At 45.3% G+C, this 19,853-nt stretch overlaps 1 protein-coding gene across 18 annotated transcripts in view; it reads left to right on the forward strand.

Annotated features, from left to right (window-relative positions):
• PPIP5K1 (diphosphoinositol pentakisphosphate kinase 1) overlaps positions 1–19,853 on the forward strand; it is a 239,242-nt gene that overhangs the window by 99,435 nt on the left and 119,954 nt on the right. For all 18 annotated transcript variants that reach the window (XM_040342509.1, XM_040342514.1, XM_040342513.1 and 15 more), the window contains 4 exons: positions 582–805; positions 7,491–7,618; positions 9,748–9,862; positions 15,843–15,950. In XM_040342509.1, coding sequence (XP_040198443.1) covers positions 582–805; positions 7,491–7,618; positions 9,748–9,862; positions 15,843–15,950 — 575 coding nt within the window. The remainder of the gene's footprint in view (positions 1–581; positions 806–7,490; positions 7,619–9,747; positions 9,863–15,842; positions 15,951–19,853) is intronic.

Genomic DNA, 19,853 nt, shown 5'->3' on the forward strand with positions numbered 1-19,853 from the left:
AAAAGAGGGTAGAGAATGTGGAAAGTTTTTTGTTTTTTAAAACTCTTTATTAAAAATATATTGCACTTGCATGTGTTAAAATTAACACTGTACACTGCACACAGCTCACTCCTGGACTCTGCACCCTGTGCTTATCCTTAGTGGACTACTCAACCCTGTACCTTAGCACACTCCTCAACTCTGCACTCTGTTTGCAGTGCACTGCTCAAAACCTGGTGTCAAGGGGGGCCCCCCATCAGGTCAGCTGTACAGGGCCCCACGATTCCTAACAGCGGGCCCGCCCGGCTCTGTTAGATTAATAGAGCCAGGGCTCCAAATTCTCCTTATATTCAAAGTAGTTGTGTTGTTTCTTTGTATTTACTGACATTTTTAGATTAACAATGGGATGCTATACTTTTGCATAGTTATTGTTTAGTTTTGAAGATAGTATATGGCTTTTCACTTATACGTGAGTTACTACCCATCTAATGATGTATTGCTATTTGTGGCAATGGCAAGTTGTACACTCTACGTTACCAATTTTTTTTTTCACATGATTGTACTTCTCTGAAGTTTAAGATTTTATTAAATTTTTGCTGTAGACCTGCAGCTGTACCATAGTGAGACTCTAGAGCTGATGTTACAACGATGGAGTAAGTTGGAAAGAGATTTCCGAATGAAAAATGGACGTTATGACATAAGCAAGATTCCCGACATTTATGATTGCGTCAAGTATGATGTTCAGCACAACAGCAGCTTGGCCCTGGAAGGAACAGATGAGCTTTTCAAACTTTCCAAATCATTAGCAGATGTTGTAATCCCACAGGTACGTTTCATGGCCAAATGTAATCGCTCATATAGGCTTTTAAAATGTGTTTTCTTTTTTTTTGGGTGGAACTCCACTTTAACTACCATTTCCTCTTCCTAGTAAATAGCTTTCGATTGGCTAAAACAAAGATGCTTAAAGGGGTTGTAAAGGTAAAAAATGTTTTCCCTAAATAGCTTCCTTTACCTTAGTGCAGTCCTCCTTCACTTACCTCATCCTTCGATTTTGCATTTAAATGTCCTTATTTCTTCTGAGAAATCCTCACTTCCTGTTCTTCTGTCTGTAACTCCACATAGTAATGCGAGGCTTTCTTCCTGGTGTGGAGTGTAATGCCGCCCCCTCCCTTGAGGGGGGAGGGGGCGAGCCGGTGAGTCAGGACGCCCACTAACACACAGCTCCTTTCTCTATCTGCAATGTATAGAGCGTCCTGACTCGCCCTTGAAGGGGGAGGGGGCGAGCAGGAGAGTCAGGATGCTCTATATGTTGCAGATAGAGAAAGGAGCTGTGTGTTAGTGGGCGTCCTGACTCTCCTGCTCGCACCCTCAAGGGAGGGGGCGAGCACGACAATCCACACCAGGGAGAAAGCAATGCATTACTGTGTGGAGTTACAGACAGAAGAACAGGAAGTGAGGATTTCTCAGGAGAAAGAAGGACATTTAAAAGCAAAATCGAAGGATGAGGTAAGTGAAGGAGGACTGCACTAAGGTAAAGGAAGCTATTTAGGGAAAAATGTCTTTACCTTTACAACCCCTTTAAGCCTGAATGTGCTTGGAAAAAAAAACATGCACATGTGCACAGAAAAAAATGTCTCCAAAATCACATGTAAGGCTGTAGTCACACCTGGGCAGAGCGATTTTCCAAAAATCCAACAATACAAACCGCTAGAGGTTACACTGGTCAAAATGAAAAACCACAGCATGATAGAAGCTGTAGTCCACTTAGTAAATACTCATCATTCACTGTGGCGCTGCAACTCTCTTGATGATCCACTGGGTGGTGGGGATGCATCTGTGTAAAAAACAATAAAGGTGAGTGCACATATGCCCTAGTGTGACGCTGTTTATTGAAATCCAATATAAAAACCTTCATGTCACACTTGATAAAGAAGGCCATGCCTCTGAAATGCGTCATCATAGCAACCCAGACGTCACCTCTCCTTTGCTCTCCTTTGTTCTGTGGGTTACTACATCGGTTTGCAGCGCCAGCTGGACCGTGCACATGCGCAGTGAATCCAGACAGTCTGTGAACTGCCTGTTGGCTGTTTAGGATTCAGCTGGGAGCAGGGAATTGCCAAAGTAGCAATCCAGTGAGAGGAGACTGAGGCGTTTTATATGCTTGCACATATATTACACATACAGGGAGTGCAGAATTATTAGGCAAATGAGTATTTTGACCACATCATCCTCTTTATGCATGTTGTCTTACTCCAAGCTGTATAGGCTCGAAAGCCTACTACCAATTAAGCATATTAGGTGATGTGCATCTCTGTAATGAGAAGGTGTGTGGTCTAATGACATCAACACCCTATATCAGGTGTGCATAATTATTAGGCAACTTCCTTTCCTTTGGCAAAATGGGTCAAAAGAAGGACTTGACAGGCTCAGAAAAGTCAAAAATAGTGAGATATCTTGCAGAGGGATGCAGCACTCTTAAAATTGCAAAGCTTCTGAAGCGTGATCATCGAACAATCAAGCGTTTCATTCAAAATAGTCAACAGGGTCGCAAGAAGCGTGTGGAAAAACCAAGGCGCCAAATAACTGCCCATGAACTGAGAAAAGTCAAGCGTGCAGCTGCCAAGATGCCACTTGCCACCAGTTTGGCCATATTTCAGAGCTGCAACATCACTAGGGTGCCCAAAAGCACAAGGTGTGCAATACTCAGAGACATGGCCAAGGTAAGAAAGGCTGAAAGACGACCACCACTGAACAAGACACACAAGCTGTAACGTCAAGACTGGGCCAAGAAATATCTCAAGACTGATTTTTCTAAGGTTTTATGGACTGATGAAATGAGAGTGAGTCTTGATGGGCCAGATGGATGGGCCCGTGGCTGGATTGGTAAAGGGCAGAGAGCTCCAGTCCGACTCAGACGCCAGCAAGGTGGAGGTGGAGTACTGGTTTGGGCTGGTATCATCAAAGATGAGCTTGTGGGGCCTTTTCGGGTTGAGGATGGAGTCAAGCTCAACTCCCAGTCCTACTGCCAGTTTCTGGAAGACACCTTCTTCAAGCAGTGGTACAGGAAGAAGTCTGCATCCTTCAAGAAAAACATGATTTTCATGCAGGACAATGCTCCATCACACGCGTCCAAGTACTCCACAGCGTGGCTGGCAAGAAAGGGTATAAAAGAAGAAAAACTAATGACATGGCCTCCTTGTTCACCTGATCTGAACCCCATTGAGAACCTGTGGTCCATCATCAAATGTGAGATTTACAAGGAGGGAAAACAGTACACCTCTCTGAACAGTGTCTGGGAGGCTGTGGTTGCTGCTGCACGCAATGTTGATGGTGAACAGATCAAAACACTGACAGAATCCATGGATGGCAGGCTTTTGAGTGTCCTTGCAAAGAAAGGTGGCTATATTGGTCACTGATTTGTTTTTGTTTTGTTTTTGAATGTCAGAAATGTATATTTGTGAATGTTGAGATGTTATATTGGTTTCACTGGTAAAAATAAATAATTGAAATGGGTATATATTTTTTTTTTGTTAAGTTGCCTAATAATTATGCACAGTAATAGTCACCTGCACACACAGAGATCCCCCTAAAATAGCTAAAACTAAAAACAAACTAAAAACTACTTCCAAAAATATTCAGCTTTGATATTAATGAGTTTTTTGGGTTCATTGAGAACATGGTTGTTGTTCAATAATAAAATTAATCCTCAAAAATACAACTTGCCTAATAATTCTGCACTCCCTGTATATTACAAAATGTGAGTGTATGGATTGAAGGTGGTCATTTTGGATTTTAATAAACTGTGTCACACTATGGCTGATGTGCGCTCTCCTTTATTTGATTTACACAGATCGATTTTCAGACATTTTTATTTAAGAATTTTTGCTTGCGTATACAAGCATATTTGAAACATTTCAAACGTTAGGTGTTTTCGTTTTAGCCAATGGAAAGTGCCAGGGGATAAGACTTGTTCTCATAGGCTACAAAATGCCTGAAATGCAACTGAAAATACTTGATTTGTATGTTTACAGGCTTTCCCATGTCAATTGGGGCCAAAAAGGCCCAGTTCTGCCTCAAAAGTAGCTTGAGTAGCTTTTGGAGCATCGGGCATGAAGCTGCAAGCACCCGAGTGTTCATGTGTGGCAACCACCATTGATATATATGGGTTTGCTGAACAATGCTCAGGTGTGAAAGGGGCCTCAGTGCTCACACAAAGGGGGTAAATTTATCCCAGTTATATTTTTTTTTATTGTATTTACAACATCTTCCCTTCGCGGGCATGCCGTTGCTTCTGGGAGCTAATCATTTTCTGGAAATGTGTTGGAAAATCCTAAAATTAAAGGACGTTTTATGCAGTCATGATTAGGACTGTGGGGACAGTGGTGTTTTTTTAACCACTTCTCCCTAGGTGGACGTCATATGGCATCCTGGACTTTAAGTGGTTACATTTGAATAATGCCAGCAGCTGCATTGAGGTCTGCTTTTGGTAATGGGATGGTCTCGCTAAGAATAAAGGGCCAGATCCACAAAAACCTGACGTAACTTAAAAAATCCAATTTAAGTTACACTGGCTTAAAGTTTCTACCTAAGTGCCTGATCCACAAAGCACTTATCTAGAAATTTCAGGCTGTGTAACTAAAATTCCGCCGGCGCAAGGCGTTCCTATTCAAATGGGGCGAGTCCCATTTAAATGAGGCGCGCTCCCGCGGCGGCCGTACTGCGCATGCGCGTCGGCCGTACTGCGCATGCGCGAAGTTACGTTACGCCGAGTTTTGAGGATCGCGACGGCTTAAAGTTGCGTCGGGGAAAAAAAAAATGACAGCGGCATGCATTCCTGAGGGAGAACTCCATGCCAATTTTCAAAGAAAAAACCGGCATGGGTTCCCCCCCCAGGAGCATACCAGGTCCTTAGGTCTGGCATGGGTTGTAAGGAGACCCCCCCACGCCGAAAAATTGACGTAGGGGGTCCCCCTACAATCCATACCAGACCCGTATCCAAAGCACGGTACCCGGCCGGCCAGGAAGGGAGTGGGGACGAGCGAGCGCCCCCCCCCCCCTCCTGAGCCGTGCCAGGCCGCGTGCCCTCAACATGGGGGGGTTGGGTGCTCTGGGGCAGGGGGGCGCACTGCGGGCCCCCCCACCCCAGAGCACCCTGTCCCCATGTTGATGAGGACAGGACCTCTTCCCGACAACCCTTGCCATTGGTTGTCGGGGTCTGCGGGCGGAGGCTTATCGGAATCTGGGAGTCCCCTTTAATAAGGGGGCCCCCAGATACCGGCCCCCCACCCTAAGTGAATGGATATGGGGTACATCGTACCCCTATCCATTCACCTGGAGGCAAAAAGTAAAAGTTAATAAACACACAACACAAGGCTTTTTAAAATAGTTTATTAATCTGCTCCGGACGCCCCCCCTGTCTTCGTTATTAGCTCAATTACCAGGGGGGGCTTCTTCTTCCGCTCACCGGGGGTCTTCTTCCACTCTCCGGGGGTCTTCCGCTCTCCGGGGGGGCTTCTCCGGACTCCGGGGGGGCTTCTCCGGACTCCGGGGGGGCTTCTCCGGACTCCGGGGGGCTTCTTCCATCTTCTCCCCTCTTCCGCTCTTGACTCGGCGAACCCCGGTTCTTCTGCAGCTCTCCGGTGCCTTCTTCTTCAGCGCTGGCTGCCTGCTATGTTTGTGTGTTAGCTCGATTTCAAACAGGCAGCCGGCGCGGTCTTCTGTGGCGTCAGGGTCTTCTGGTCTTCTGTTCTTCCGATGTTGTCTCGTCGCCTGTTGTCGCTGTAATGATGGAAGCGCGCCTTGCATCACATTTATATAGGCATCACCGTCCCATCATGCTCCGGTAGGTACCCACGTGGTGGGTGCCTACCCACGTGCACCCACCACGTGGGTACCTGCCGGAGCATGATGGGACGGTGATGCCTATATAAATGGGATGCAAGGCGCGCTTCCATCATTACAGCGACAACAGGCGACGAGACAACATCGGAAGAACAGAAGACCAGAAGACCCTGACGCCACAGAAGACCGCGCCGGCTGCCTGTTTGAAATCGAGCTAACACACAAACATAGCAGGCAGCCAGCGCTGAAGAAGAAGGCACCGGAGAGCTGCAGAAGAACCGGGGTTCGCCGAGTCAAGAGCGGAAGAGGGGAGAAGATGGAAGAAGCCCCCCGGAGTCCGGAGAAGCCCCCCCGGAGTCCGGAGAAGCCCCCCCGGAGTCCGGAGAAGCCCCCCCGGAGTCCGGAGAAGCCCCCCCGGAGTCCGGAGAAGCCCCCCCGGAGAGCGGAAGACCCCCGGAGAGTGGAAGAAGACCCCCGGAGAGCGGAAGAAGAAGCCCCCCCTGGTAATTGAGCTAATAACGAAGACAGGGGGGGCGTCCGGAGCAGATTAATAAACTATTTTAAAAAGCCTTGTGTTGTGTGTTTATTAACTTTTACTTTTTGCCTCCAGGTGAATGGATAGGGGTACGATGTACCCCATATCCATTCACTTAGGGTGGGGGGCCGGTATCTGGGGGCCCCCTTATTAAAGGGGACTCCCAGATTCCGATAAGCCTCCGCCCGCAGACCCCGACAACCAATGGCAAGGGTTGTCGGGAAGAGGTCCTGTCCTCATCAACATGGGGACAGGGTGCTCTGGGGTGGGGGGGCCCGCAGTGCGCCCCCCTGCCCCAGAGCACCCAACCCCCCCATGTTGAGGGCACGCGGCCTGGCACGGCTCAGGAGGGGGGGGGGCGCTCGCTCGTCCCCACTCCCTTCCTGGCCGGCCGGGTAGCGTGCTTTGGATACGGGTCTGGTATGGATTGTAGGGGGACCCCCTACGTCAATTTTTCGGCGTAGGGGGGGTCCCCTTACAACCCATACCAGACCTAAGGGCCTGGTATGCTCCTGGGGGGGAACCCATGCCGGTTTTGTTTTTTACAAATTGACGTGGAGTTCTCCCTCGGGAAAGCATACCAAATGCCGTCGCTGCAATGGGCCTTTACAAGGTGTGACTAACTTTACACTTTGTAAAACGAGCCCTAATTTTACACTTGCAAAATAACACTTACGGCGCAAAAAAGAAGCTAGAAAGCTTTGTGGATCGCCTTAAGTGCTAATTTGCATACTAGCAACGGCATTTCGACTCGAAATGCCCCCAGCGGCGGATGCGGTACTGCATCCTAAAATTAGGCAGTGTAAATCAATTACACATGCCGGATCTTCTGTGTAACTTTGGAAAAAGCCTTTTGAGGATCGTTTCCAAAGTTACACACAGACTGAACAGCACTTAAGTCGGAGTATCTCTTTTGAGGATCTGGCCCAAAATGTTTAGTAGTGTTTAAGTACTGGTTTGGTTAATTTCATAGCTTGTAGCATAAAAATGACACACAGATATATTTGTATATTTTCATGCATGCTGGCTATTTTTTCATTTACTCTTTTGATGTTGCAATGTTGTTTACAAATGTCACTGATTTATTTTAGGTTTCTGTATATTTAATTTTCTACTCTGGCTGCTTGTCTTCCAGGAATATGGGATAAATAAAGAGGAGAAACTGGAGATTGCAGTCGGTTACTGTCTTCCTCTCATTAAAAAGATCCAGTTAGACCTGCAGAGAACCCATGAGGATGAATCTGTAAACAAGCTTCACCCACTGTAAGATCCGACCTAATAATGTATTCTAGTTACATCAACATCTTTATTTTACATCACATTATGTAGTGTGCACTGTGATGTGCTTCATTCTATACTCATCCTGGTAAATATAGTATATACTTAAAGTGGTTCAAAAGGCAGAAGTTTTTGCTATCTTAATGCATTCTATGCATTAAGATTAAACAACCTTCAGTGTACAGCAGCACCCCTAATAATTGCCTGAGCCCCACCTTGATCCAGCAATGTTGCACAAGAGACTTGGCTGTCCGGGACTCTTCCCCCTGATTGGCTGAGACACACAGCGGGTGCCATTGGCTCCCACTGCTGTCAATTAAAATCAGTCAGCTAATCAGGAGAGAGGGGGCGGGGCCGAACCACGGCTCTGTGTCTGAATGGACACACAGAGCTGCGGCTCGGCTCAGGTGCCCCCATAGCAAGCTACTTTTCTGTGGGGGCACTCAACAGGGGGGAGGGGCCAGGAGCGCCGCCAAGGGACCCGAGATGAGGAGAATCTGGGCTGCTCTCTACAAAATCACTACACAGAGCAGGTAAATATAACGTTTGTTATTTTTAAACTAAAAAACAAGACGATTTTGGTATCGCTCTAAAGCAAATTTCACCATAAAAAGGAAACTCTGCTTTGTCTTCCTCACCCTACCACATTTGGCAAAATAAACTTTGGGTAGCGGGTGCCTAGTTCCGATAGGTACCCACTCTCACGTCTGCTCGGATTGCCTAGGCAATCTGAGTGGTCGGTGATATACGTCGGCAGAATGGCACGGCTGGGCACAATCACGTACCTGTAGGTGTCTCTTTAAGCCCAGCCGTGGGGTCCAAAGCTCCGTGACCGCGCCCGCAGGACCCCCGGACCCGATTGCCGATGGTGTCCCGCGATCGGTCACTGGAGCTGAAGAACGGGGAGAGGTGTGTGTAAACACACCTTCCCCGTTCTTCATTGTGGCAATGTCAGTGATTGTCTCTTCCCTGATATAGGGAAAGACGATCACTGACGTCACACGTCCAGCCCCGCCCCCCTACAGTTAGAAACACATATGAGGTCACACTTAACCCCTACAGTGTCCCCTAGTGGTTAACTCCTAAACGGCAATTGGCATTTTCACAGTAAACAGTGCATTTTTATAGCACTTTTTGTTGTGAAAATGACAATGTCCCAAAAATGTGTCAAAATTGTCCGATGTGTCCGCCATAATGTCGCAGTAACAAAAAAACACGCTGATCGCCACCATTGGTAGTAAAAAAAAATTATTAATAAAAATGCAATAAAACTATCCCCTATTTTGTAAACGCTATAAATTTTGCGCAAACCAATCGATAAACGCTTATTGCGTTTTTTTTTTTTTTTGTTTACCAAAAATCGGTAGAAGAATACGTATCGGCCTAAACTGAGGAAAGATATCTTATCTCCAACAACATCTCTTCAAACAGATAAATTATGTTACAAGGAAATGCCTTCTTAAGGCTCTGATCACACATTGTGTGTCGGAAATGTCTGCAAAATCATGCGCTTTCTCCTAACAAACCAAAAAGACAACTTTTAGCAGATGCACAGCAGTGCCATTAATAGTTAATAGCAGCCCCACACATCTGCTAGTATGCAAGTGCAGAGCGATTTTGCAAAAGTTTAATTGATGCCTGACATATAGCTGCTGTATTATTAAACTCTAAAGCCTGCCATAGACAGAATCTCTGCTGGTTTAGCAGAGACTGGCTGAGATTCAGACCATCTATAGGCAGGCTGATTGCACCCAAGTTGATCCATCGATCAACTTGGGTACAACCAGCATGTCGGATTTTTAGGATGTGATTATTGCCAGTGGCTATAGCCGCTAGCAATAAAGCAATAATCACTGTGTTCTCACGGCAGGGACGGCTCCCTGTACCCCCCACTGGGAAAACCCTTGGTTACAGGAAAGAAAATCATATGATCTATGGCTGGCTTAAGACTACTACAGTCCTTCTCGTCAAGTGACCTTGCCCTTAGTTGTGTTAATATGTTTTAAAAGAAACAGTTATTTGATTCTTGTTCAATAACAATGGGTTTATGTAGCAATTAAATGCAATATAATGTGCTTGTTTAAACAATATATTTCTGTGACCTTGGTTCTTAGTTATTCAAGAGGCGTACTGTCTCCGGGACGTCACGTCCGAACACGGCTGTATTTTACCAGTGAGAGTCATGTACACTCCTTGTTGAGCGTTTTTCGTTATGGAGGACTTTTAGATGTAAGTTGGATTTTAGAAATAATATACATTGAGGCTGTTTTCAAATTCATGCAATTCTGCAACAAGTCATAGAATATTTTATTTTTATTCATCCCATGTATAAATATTTCTGACAAGCAGACTCAAATAATCATTTTCTGATGCTTGTTTCAAATGTAGATTGACCACTGACAATTTTATCCATGCCACCTTGGAATGTTCAGAAATTAGATCAGTTATTTCCATATTGCATACCTTCGATCTTCATTATTTTGTAACGGCACATACTTGCAATTTTTTATGTCAAAAACGATTTCATCTTTTAGGGCACCTTCACACTGAGCAGCACCAGGCCTCTGCGGTAAAGCGCCGCCATTTTTAGCGCCGCTTTGCGGCCGCTAGTAAGACATTTTTAACCCCCGCTAGCGTCCAAAAAAGGGTTAAAAGTGCTGCTGCCCATTGATTTCAATGGGCAGGGGCGCTTTTAGGAGCGGTGTACACACCTCTCCTAAAGCGCTGCAAAGAAGCTGCTTGCAGGACTTTTTTGAGTGTCCTACCAGCGCACCACTCCAGTGTGAAAGCCAAGGGCATTCACACTTGAGTGAGAGGAGAGGCGCTTTACAGGCGCTATTCTTAGCGCTATGGTGCCTGTAAAGCGCCTCAGTGTGAAAGGGGTCTAATATCAAACTGTGGATACTGAAGGGGGGGCTGCAGGGCACAATAGGTGGTATGGGGAATATTGCTGTAGGCACATTGGGTGCAGAGAGAAGGCAGGTGTGACATGGCAGTTTGTGAGAGGAGAGAGTTGTAGATGTAGTGGTTGGTGAAAGAAGGGGTGGTGCAGTTGTGTGGTTTCTGAGAGAAGCAAGACTGCATTGCATGCTGAGAGAGAGTGGGCTGCAGGCATGGTGGATTCTGAAAGAAATGGGGGGGGGGCCTCCTTTGAATTGCTCTACAGGGCTAACTGTCCCCTGCTGTTCAGGGTCTTGGCTGTCCTCGCCTCCTAGAAGCCCCCTCAATCTCCTGGTTTGTCATAATATATGCCATAAAAATGACCTACCTACCTATACTCTCGTATTATTTCTGAGTTTTGCCAGCTCCCATACTGAACCACATTTTGTGAATCTTTGGTATAGAAACGATTGGGGGCATTCAATAACGCTGTTCCACTTTTCTGGCATTAATTGTTTTTGTTAATGTGTTGCGCCAAATTCAAGAAACATTTGCGACAGTTTTCGTTTTGACACTGACTTTAGGTAGTTCTACTTTGCTCCACTTCTACATTGTGGTATAACACGCACACCAACAGTTCAGTTCATTTATTAAAAAAGTGAAACTAATTAGTATCGGCTTTCTTTTGGCCAACAAAGACAGATTTTTATTATTTTTACTGCGTTGGAACATCTATGTTTGTCTGGTCCTCCTCCACTTCAAGTGGTTTTATTGGCCTTGGACTCTGAGAAGGTTTTTGACCATGTTCATTGGGTTGGCTCAAAAAGGTGATGTGCTGAATGGATTTTACTGGGCGATTTTTATAGATTTAGGGGTAGATCCACGTACAACGGCGCATTAGTGCGCCGGGCGTAGCGTATCTAAGATACACTACGCCGCTGTAACTTGTTTTTGTTTTGAATCCTCAACGAATTTGCGCCGTAAGTTACGGCAGCGTAGTGTATCTCTTGCGACGTAAGGGCTCGGAATTCAAATGGATGTAATGGGGGCGTGTTTTATGTAAATACGTTGTGACCCGACGTAAACAGCGTTTTTTTTTTAACTGCGCATGCGCCGTCCCTGGGGGTATCCCAGTGCGCATGCTCGAAATTTGACCGGAAGAAGCTAATGCTTACGACGGTGACGTCATTCTACTCAAATTCCTATTCGCGAACGACTTGCGCAAACTACGTAAAAAATTCAAAATTGTACGCGGGAACGACGGCCATACTTAACATTGAGTACGCCACCATATAGCAGCTTTAACTATACGCCGGAAAAACCCGAACAAAAACAACGTAAAAAAATGTGCCGGGCCGACGTACGTTCGTGGATCGCCGTAACTAGCTAATTTGCATACTCGACGCGGATTTCGACCTAGCGGCCGCCTTAAAATTGCAGCTTAGATCCGACGGCGTACTAAGACGTATGCCTGTCGGATCGAGCCCAGATGCCGTCGTATCTTGTTTTGTGGATACAAAACAAAGATACGACGCAGGAAATTTAAAATTACGCCGGCGTATCAGTAGATACGCCGGCGTAATCCTTTTGTGGATCTGCCCCTTAATATCTACAATTTATTTTTGCTCAAATTCACATGACTCTCTTTAATTCATTACAAAATCGGAATCGTCATGGATGCTCCTTTCACCATTACTGTGTAACAAATCCATATGAATTGAAAGTCACTGCATTTGCAGATTAAATAACAATGCTTCTTTCAGATTCTAAAGTCCATGGAATTGAATTATGCACCATCTCACAGAATACATCAAGTTTTCAGGTCTGAAAAAAAAACTTCCTGCTCTAAAGTGACCTTCTCGCTACTTGGTCTTGTGAGGCAGATGGGTGCCAAAGCCCAAGAGCCCTTTCATGCTCTTTGCCGCTCTTCCATATGAACAAGCAAGCCACACACCTATGACAGCTTTTAGATTTGACATGATTTATCAGGCAGACAGGGCTTACTTGATTAAAGTGAAACTTAACTTTATCTGAGAACCACAAACCAAAATAGCTATCTAATTAGTTTTTATTACAGTATTCAAAGCAAACTAGCTTATCCATCCATGTTTTCATACTTTATTTTGTTAAGAAATCACTTTAAAAAAAAGGCATTGCATTTCTAGCTGCGGCCATCTTGAGTAAGGGCAGATTATTCATGTAGCATTTACGCCCTAGAATCCATCTGCCATTACTGCAATAGTGCCCCAGAAAATCTTGTGTGCACGCAGTACAATATACATGGACTACCAGCAGGGCAGGACTCGGGGTGGTGTGGGCCCCTGGGCTTGAGTCACTTTCGGGCCCTACCTTCTATACATTACTTTAAATAGAACAAAATGATACATACACAAGCTATGTATTAGAGCTACACAATTCTGGATAAACTGAGAATAAAAATAGAGATCATGATTCTGAACAAACAACTAAACAAAATTACATAATTTATGTTAATTGCTGAAGTCCATTAAGAATGTGTAATTAATCTGAATTATTAAAATCAATGAGCTTAAGTGGAGGGTACAGTTCTCCCACTTCAAAGGGGTATGTCTAGGGAATAAACAGCATAAAATTAATGTGTGTATGGGGATAAATAACCCAATATCACCACAAAGAGCCTGGCAAGGAAAGAGCTTCTGCTGTACCTGTCGGATGGAGAGGTATCAAATAATTCCCCCGCACGAGCCGTCACGTCTGTCCATCGGTAGTCGCCGCAGCTATAAATGGTGTCATTCGAATGCCCGCACATGCGCAGAAGAATGACCGGGCGTAATGACTTCATCCCGACCGTGTCGCATAATGATGACGCGTAGTCCTCAATGGTAAAAATAGCATTGTCCCAAAGGACATGATGTATACTGCGCATTGGGCACACAAAATTACTGACACACCGGGCATAGTATTGCAAAAATGGCTTCACAAGGGTAATAAAAAAAGACAGTGTCTACTTGGACGGAGGACAAAAATGATCAATGAACAGGTAAAAATGCTAGACCAATCAACACACTTTTAATAAATAATTTAATGACTGGCATATTATTAAAAAAAAAAATTAACGTAAACGGGCGGGGCCCCCTATTGGGCCAGTCAAGCCCAATGGTAGGTCCGGCCCAGGCTATCAGTACACTTTGGCAAGGTCAGGCATGCAGGCAGGAGAGCATACTTAGCTGAGAAAGCCCCTTCTCCAGATGAAAAAAAAAAAATGCTTAAGAAGACTCCTGGGATGTATGACTAGGAAGCAACTGAAGGAATGTAAAAAAAGTTTAAAACCACTGAATGTAATTTACCTTTCTATCTGTTTGTTAATGCTAACATGATAAAGATAAAAAAATTGTTAATGTTGATTCAGAGACTAAAGTTCCACTTTAAGCCCTGTATGGGTGAAAAGTGTAAGTGGAACAGTTCTGGATGGAAGGATGCAGTGTGTGTTTTCTACCTAATTAAATTAAAGGGGACATTTACCCTATAAAAAATTTCTAACACTACATCCAGCCCAGTTCTGCATATAAAATTACACTGACCTTTTTTTTTCTTTTTGCCGTAGATATCGTTTAGCCTTAGAATTCACTGCGGCTTCCTGGTAGGGAATCCTGCGGGAGTGGGCGTTCCTATTGACATGCTAAACGACGGCGCACACAGCGCGTCACGACTTCCCGAAGGAAGCTCGGGTCGGCTCTATTCGGCGCCTGCGCACCGGCGCCGAATAGAGCCGAGCTTCTTTCGGGAAGTCGTGACGTGCTGTGTGCGCCGTCGTTTAGCATGTCAATCAATTGGCATGTCAATAGGAACGCCCACTCCCGCGGGATACCCGGAAGCCGCGGTGAATTCTAAGGCTAAACGCTATCTACGGCGAAAAAAAAAAAAAGGTCAGTGTAATTTTATTTGCAGAACTGGGCTGGATGTAGTGTTAGAATTTTTTTTATAGGGTGCACCTCCCCTTTAAGGTCGGATCCTGACTCAAATGGACATCATAGGTGTGTGGCCCCTTTGCTTGGATGGTTTGGTTAAAAAAAAAAAAAAAAATGCAATTTCATACCAAATACACAGCTAGGCATATGGGGATTTGCTCCTATCATTGTTGGGCAGATGCCATCTCATAGGTACGATCTGTTTTGCATGGTGAACTCCATTCAGAAATGATCATTGCTGCTCAAACACAGACCTGTAGAAATAAGAAAGTATTCACTGCCTATTATCACCATGGTTGCTGGCTGGGATCCTACAATAACTCTTTCAATCGTTTCCCTCAGATTATCAAACAGGATGTGATTCTGAGAAAGAAAATAATCACATGAAGGGAAACTAGGGCATTTTTCAAGATTCCAGTAACCAATTCTCCTTGCTTAGAAGATATATATTTGTATATGCTACACATATACTACTGCGCTGATTCTGTGGAAAATTTACTTTTAACCCCTATAGATATAACACTTCCAATCTCTTTTCAAACATAAATCATTTAAAACATTTAAATATGTAATGACACCAACGTGCTCAAAAACGTGCCCCGCGATATGCAATCACGGGTGATTAAATCAATATAAACATGCACAAAAAAGTCCAATGTTGCAAAGTTCCAAAAAACTTCTGTTCTTTTCCAAAAACAACTTTTCCAAGGAAAAAAAAAAAAAAAAAAAAAAAAAAAATGTTTTATATATATATATATATATATATATATATATATATATATATATATATATATATATATATATATATATATATATATATATATATATATATATATATATATATATATATATATATATATTGCCAATATTCTTGACTGAAATTCCGTGACTTTTTCACCATCTGTGTGTTACCACCACCTCTTATGTGCTAAACTCTCACCAGATAAGGGTCAGTATATAGCCTGTAATGAGTATCCAGTTGTATATCTCCTCAATCCTGTGGCAATATTTCCGTCTCTCCTTCGAGATGTATGTTAGATCAACTTTTGCATCCACATCAACCTCCGACTGCTTTCCTTGCTCCAAAGAAAGACAACTCCATATGGTGTAGTATGTAAAAGTAGGGCAGTTTTATTTATAAATATAAAAGATAAAAGATTTTTCACTCACATTTCCAAGTGCCTAACCGGCACTAGTTTGTTCAGCGTTACTGCTATGGTTCTTCGGCGTGCGTTCCATAGACTAGTGCCGGTTAGGCACTTGGAAATGTGAGTGAAAAATCTTTTATCATTTATGTTTATAAATAAAACTGCCCTACTTTTACATCTAGAAGGTCATACACAATGCATTCTTATCAATGGTCTTTTGCTTTTTATTTCTAGGAGTCTAAAGATCAGCAGTGGAAACGAGCGATGGATTATTTAAGTGCTGTGTCAGAGCTAAACTACATGACACAAATTGTGATTATGCTGTATGAGGACAACAATAAGGTGAGTTCATGATAAAGCGGTCAAAAGCATTCTTGATGTAGCTGTGATATTATCAAAGAAAGTCTGGGGCAAATACTATAGGTCTTAAGCAATGAAGCTCGCTGGTTGTGACATTCTTTGTTCAGTTGTCACCACTCAAGTTCCTCCGGTGTACATAATTTGGTTTAAATATCATCTGAGCAATTACATGCAAATACCAACCTTGGACGCAGCAAGGCTTATGACGTCATTATGACGCCAGGGGTCGGGGCGGGGCAAGAATTGTTTGCACTGATTGGTGGATTAAAAATACTTGTTGGTTTGCACTGCACATTGTCACTTGGGGCCTGCGTGGCTCCGAAATGTTGCTGTAAAAACAGGCAGTCAATGGCTGCTAGCGCTGATCAGTGTGTTATTGGGGGGGGGGGGGGTCCACTTCACAGCACAGCACCCCAGTATTATCTGCAGTTCTAACTCTAAATTATAAAAGCCTCTATAGTAAAAGCACATGAATTATAATGGATAGGCAGAGGGCAGGAGAGCCTGGAGGGAGCCCACCCCTCCTTTAAAGGCAAAGGGGTGCACTGGACACCCAGCATATACCACAGTGGCAGCAAAGGTGGGCAGTGCGCCCCCTCACCAGTATTCCAACAGTACAAACCATGTTTGACATGTGTCGCCCTTCTGTGTGCTCCTAGCTGTGAAGGCCCGTGCAAATGCTGTTTGTCATGTATGTGTACAGCCCTGACAGCTGCATAATGCCATTAAAGTGGGCAGTTGGGGGTCCCCTGGCCACACGTGTGAATGAAAACAACAAAAACCTGGGGAATGCCCAGGGAAAAACCAAGCCTACTTACCGACCAGCTTGCAGAAAACCAATTAACCTGTCTACAGTATGCGTTAAAAACAGGGGTTCAGTCCGCACGCATTTGCAAACGCATGCGTGAGCCACAGAGCCGCGCCAAGGCACCCTGTAATATCTGTGGTTTTAACACTAAACAATGAGCGTCCCCACAGTGGAGGCACATGCATTTTAATGGATAGACAGGGGCAGGTGAACTGAAGGGAAGCCACCCCTCCTTTTAAAAGGTACAAGAGCACACCAAGCACCCAGCATATAGCACAATGGCTGCAAAGGTGTTGGTGCACTGATGGACCAATATAAACACCACAGGTGAAGCATAAACATGTCCACTGCCCCCGTCTATAGCTGGCCATAACAGTAAGTAGCATTGGAAGGCTAAAGCAGATAACAACAAAAACCTGGGGAATGCCCAGGGAAAAACCAAGCCTACTTACCGACCAGCTTGCAGAAAACCAATTAACCTGTCTACAGTATGCGTTAAAAACAGGGGTTCAGTCCGCACGCATTTGCAAACGCATGCGTGAGCCACAGAGCCGCGCCAAGGCACCCTGTAATATCTGTGGTCCTAACACTAAACAATGAGCGTCCCCACAGTGGAGGCACATGCATTTTAATGGATAGACAGGGGCAGGTGAACTGAAGGGAAGCCACCCCTCCTTTTAAAAGGTACAAGAGCACACCAAGCACCCAGCATATAGCACAATGGCTGCAAAGGTGTTGGTGCACTGATGGACCAATATAAACACCACAGGTGAAGCATAAACATGTCCACTGCCCCCGTCTATAGCTGGCCATAACAGTAAGTAGCATTGGAAGGCTAAAGCAGATAACAACAAAAACCTGGGGAATGCCCAGGGAAAAACCAAGCCTACTTACCGACCAGCTTGCAGAAAACCAATTAACCTGTCTACAGTATGCGTTAAAAACAGGGGTTCAGTCCGCACGCATTTGCAAACGCGTGTGAATGAAGCCTATCGCCTCTTGTTCAGAGTGGGGCAAGGGCTGCCAAACATGTTAACGAGCCTTTAAAGCGATTTTTAAAGCTTCAATTATAAAAATAAATAAAATAACAAACATGTCATACTTACCTCCACTGTGCAGTTAGTTTTGCACAGAGTGGCCCCCGAAACACCTCTTCCCCGCATCAGATAACTCCTTGGGAGAAGCGCTCTCCGGGGGGGTTACCTTGTGGGTGCGCTCCCGAGTCCAGCATTCGGCATCCATAGCCGCCGAATGTATGACTCGGGCCGCTCCCCCAGGGGCCTGCGTCATTGGATTTGATTGATAGCACCGCAGCCATTGGCTCCCACTGCTGTCAATCTATCCAATCAAGAGCCAGGACCCCGTGGAGAGAGGGACAGCGCGTCCCCGCCGAAGGAAATTCAGGGCTCAGGTAAGTAAAACGGGGGGGGTTGGGGGGCCGGTGACTGCCAGGTGTATTTTCACCTTAATGCATACTAGGGTACAAGGGTTTACAACCTCTTTAAAGCGGGGGTTCACCCTAAAAACGATTTTCTAACATTACATCCAGCTCACTCTCTACATTGACAGTATGCCGTTTGTTTGTTTTTTTGATGACAAAAACCACCCCCCCGTCGCATAAGGAGCGTCACGAGTTGCCGAAAGAAGCCGAACGTCGGTGCGCAGGCGCCGTATACCGCCGACTTGCCGTTCGGCTTCTTTCGGCAACTTGTGACGCTCCTTATGCAACGGGGGGAGGTCGTTTTTGTCATCACGTCAATCACCTGCTGGATAGGAACGCCCACTCCCGCGTGAGGCCCTACCCGGAAGCCGGGGAAGAAAATAGCTGTACGAGGTATGTACAGCAAAAACAAAAAAACAAACGGCATACTGTCAATGTAGAGAGTGAGCTGGATGTAATGTTAGAAAATCGTTTTCTTTATCGTTACATCACGGGACACAGAGCGGCATTCATTACTATATGGGTTATATGGAGTACCTTCAGGTGATGGACACTGGCAATCTCAAACAGGAAATGCCCCTCCCTATATAACCCCCTCCCATAGGAGGAGTACCTCAGTTTTTACGCCAGTGTCTTAGGTGTTGGTCATGGTTTAGCTTGCCTCCGCATCCTTGGGATTAGGTGAGCTAACCGGTTCTGTCCAAAGGCCTCAGCGCTAAAGTGGTCAGTAACCGGACCCCAAAACCTTGGGGTATAGCCCATAATGCTTTTCTTTTTAGAGAGCTGGACCCTGGGCCCAGAACTTAGAAACCTTTGGGTGCCTAATGTTTCTGTTGCCAGAGTGCTATATGGGCCCAGGACAGTGGATCCTTCATAGGAACCCAGGGCCTGAAGGTCTAGACATCCCCACGGAGATGGGGGAAGATTGGGCCTCTTGCTTGGCAAAGTCCTGCGGCATGGAGCAGGTAAGTGAGGGGAAAACTTGCGGAACTTGGTTCTTAGCAGGTTTTTTCTGGGGGGTCACAGGGGACATGCCTAAAGTTATGCGCTGCATCTGGCAAACTAGTCACATATCTTAATGATAGGATGGCTCTATGTGTATTTTTTCCCCATAAGAAGTGACCTCCCTTGTAGTGTTGGAAAAGCATTTGAGTAGGGCCTGTGTAATATAAAGTGTATGTGTGTGTCAGAGAGCTATGCTTACCTGCAAGCCTCCAGGCGATGCTCCATCAGTCTTCCTCCTCAGAGCCTGCAAAGCAGGCAAAACGCTGACCTCCTCGTGGTTCCAGCTGGAGCAGAGAGGCTCCCTTCCCCCCAACCCCCCCCCCTATCGGCGGGCGCGCGCGCGTTCACGTGTTATAGGCGCAATTCGCGCCGTTTAGCTGAGGGGGGAAGGGCGGGTCAGTGGTTTAAGGAAGGGGCGGCCCTTCCTTTTCGTTCCAAACAGCATTCGATACATTGGAACTGGGGAGGAAAGACCAGAGCGGCAGCACGGGGCGCCGAGGACACACAGTGGCCAAAAAGAATATTGCAGTCTTCAGAAGACTGTTTTCAAGCCTAGAAATAGGCTGTTTCTTTCCATCTCATAGTTTTTCTTGCAATACTACTCAGGGGGACAGAATGATTTTTCTTTCCT

This window comes from Rana temporaria, chromosome 3 (assembly GCF_905171775.1).
Source record: "Rana temporaria chromosome 3, aRanTem1.1, whole genome shotgun sequence".
In the NCBI taxonomy this organism is placed as follows: domain Eukaryota; kingdom Metazoa; phylum Chordata; class Amphibia; order Anura; family Ranidae; genus Rana; species Rana temporaria.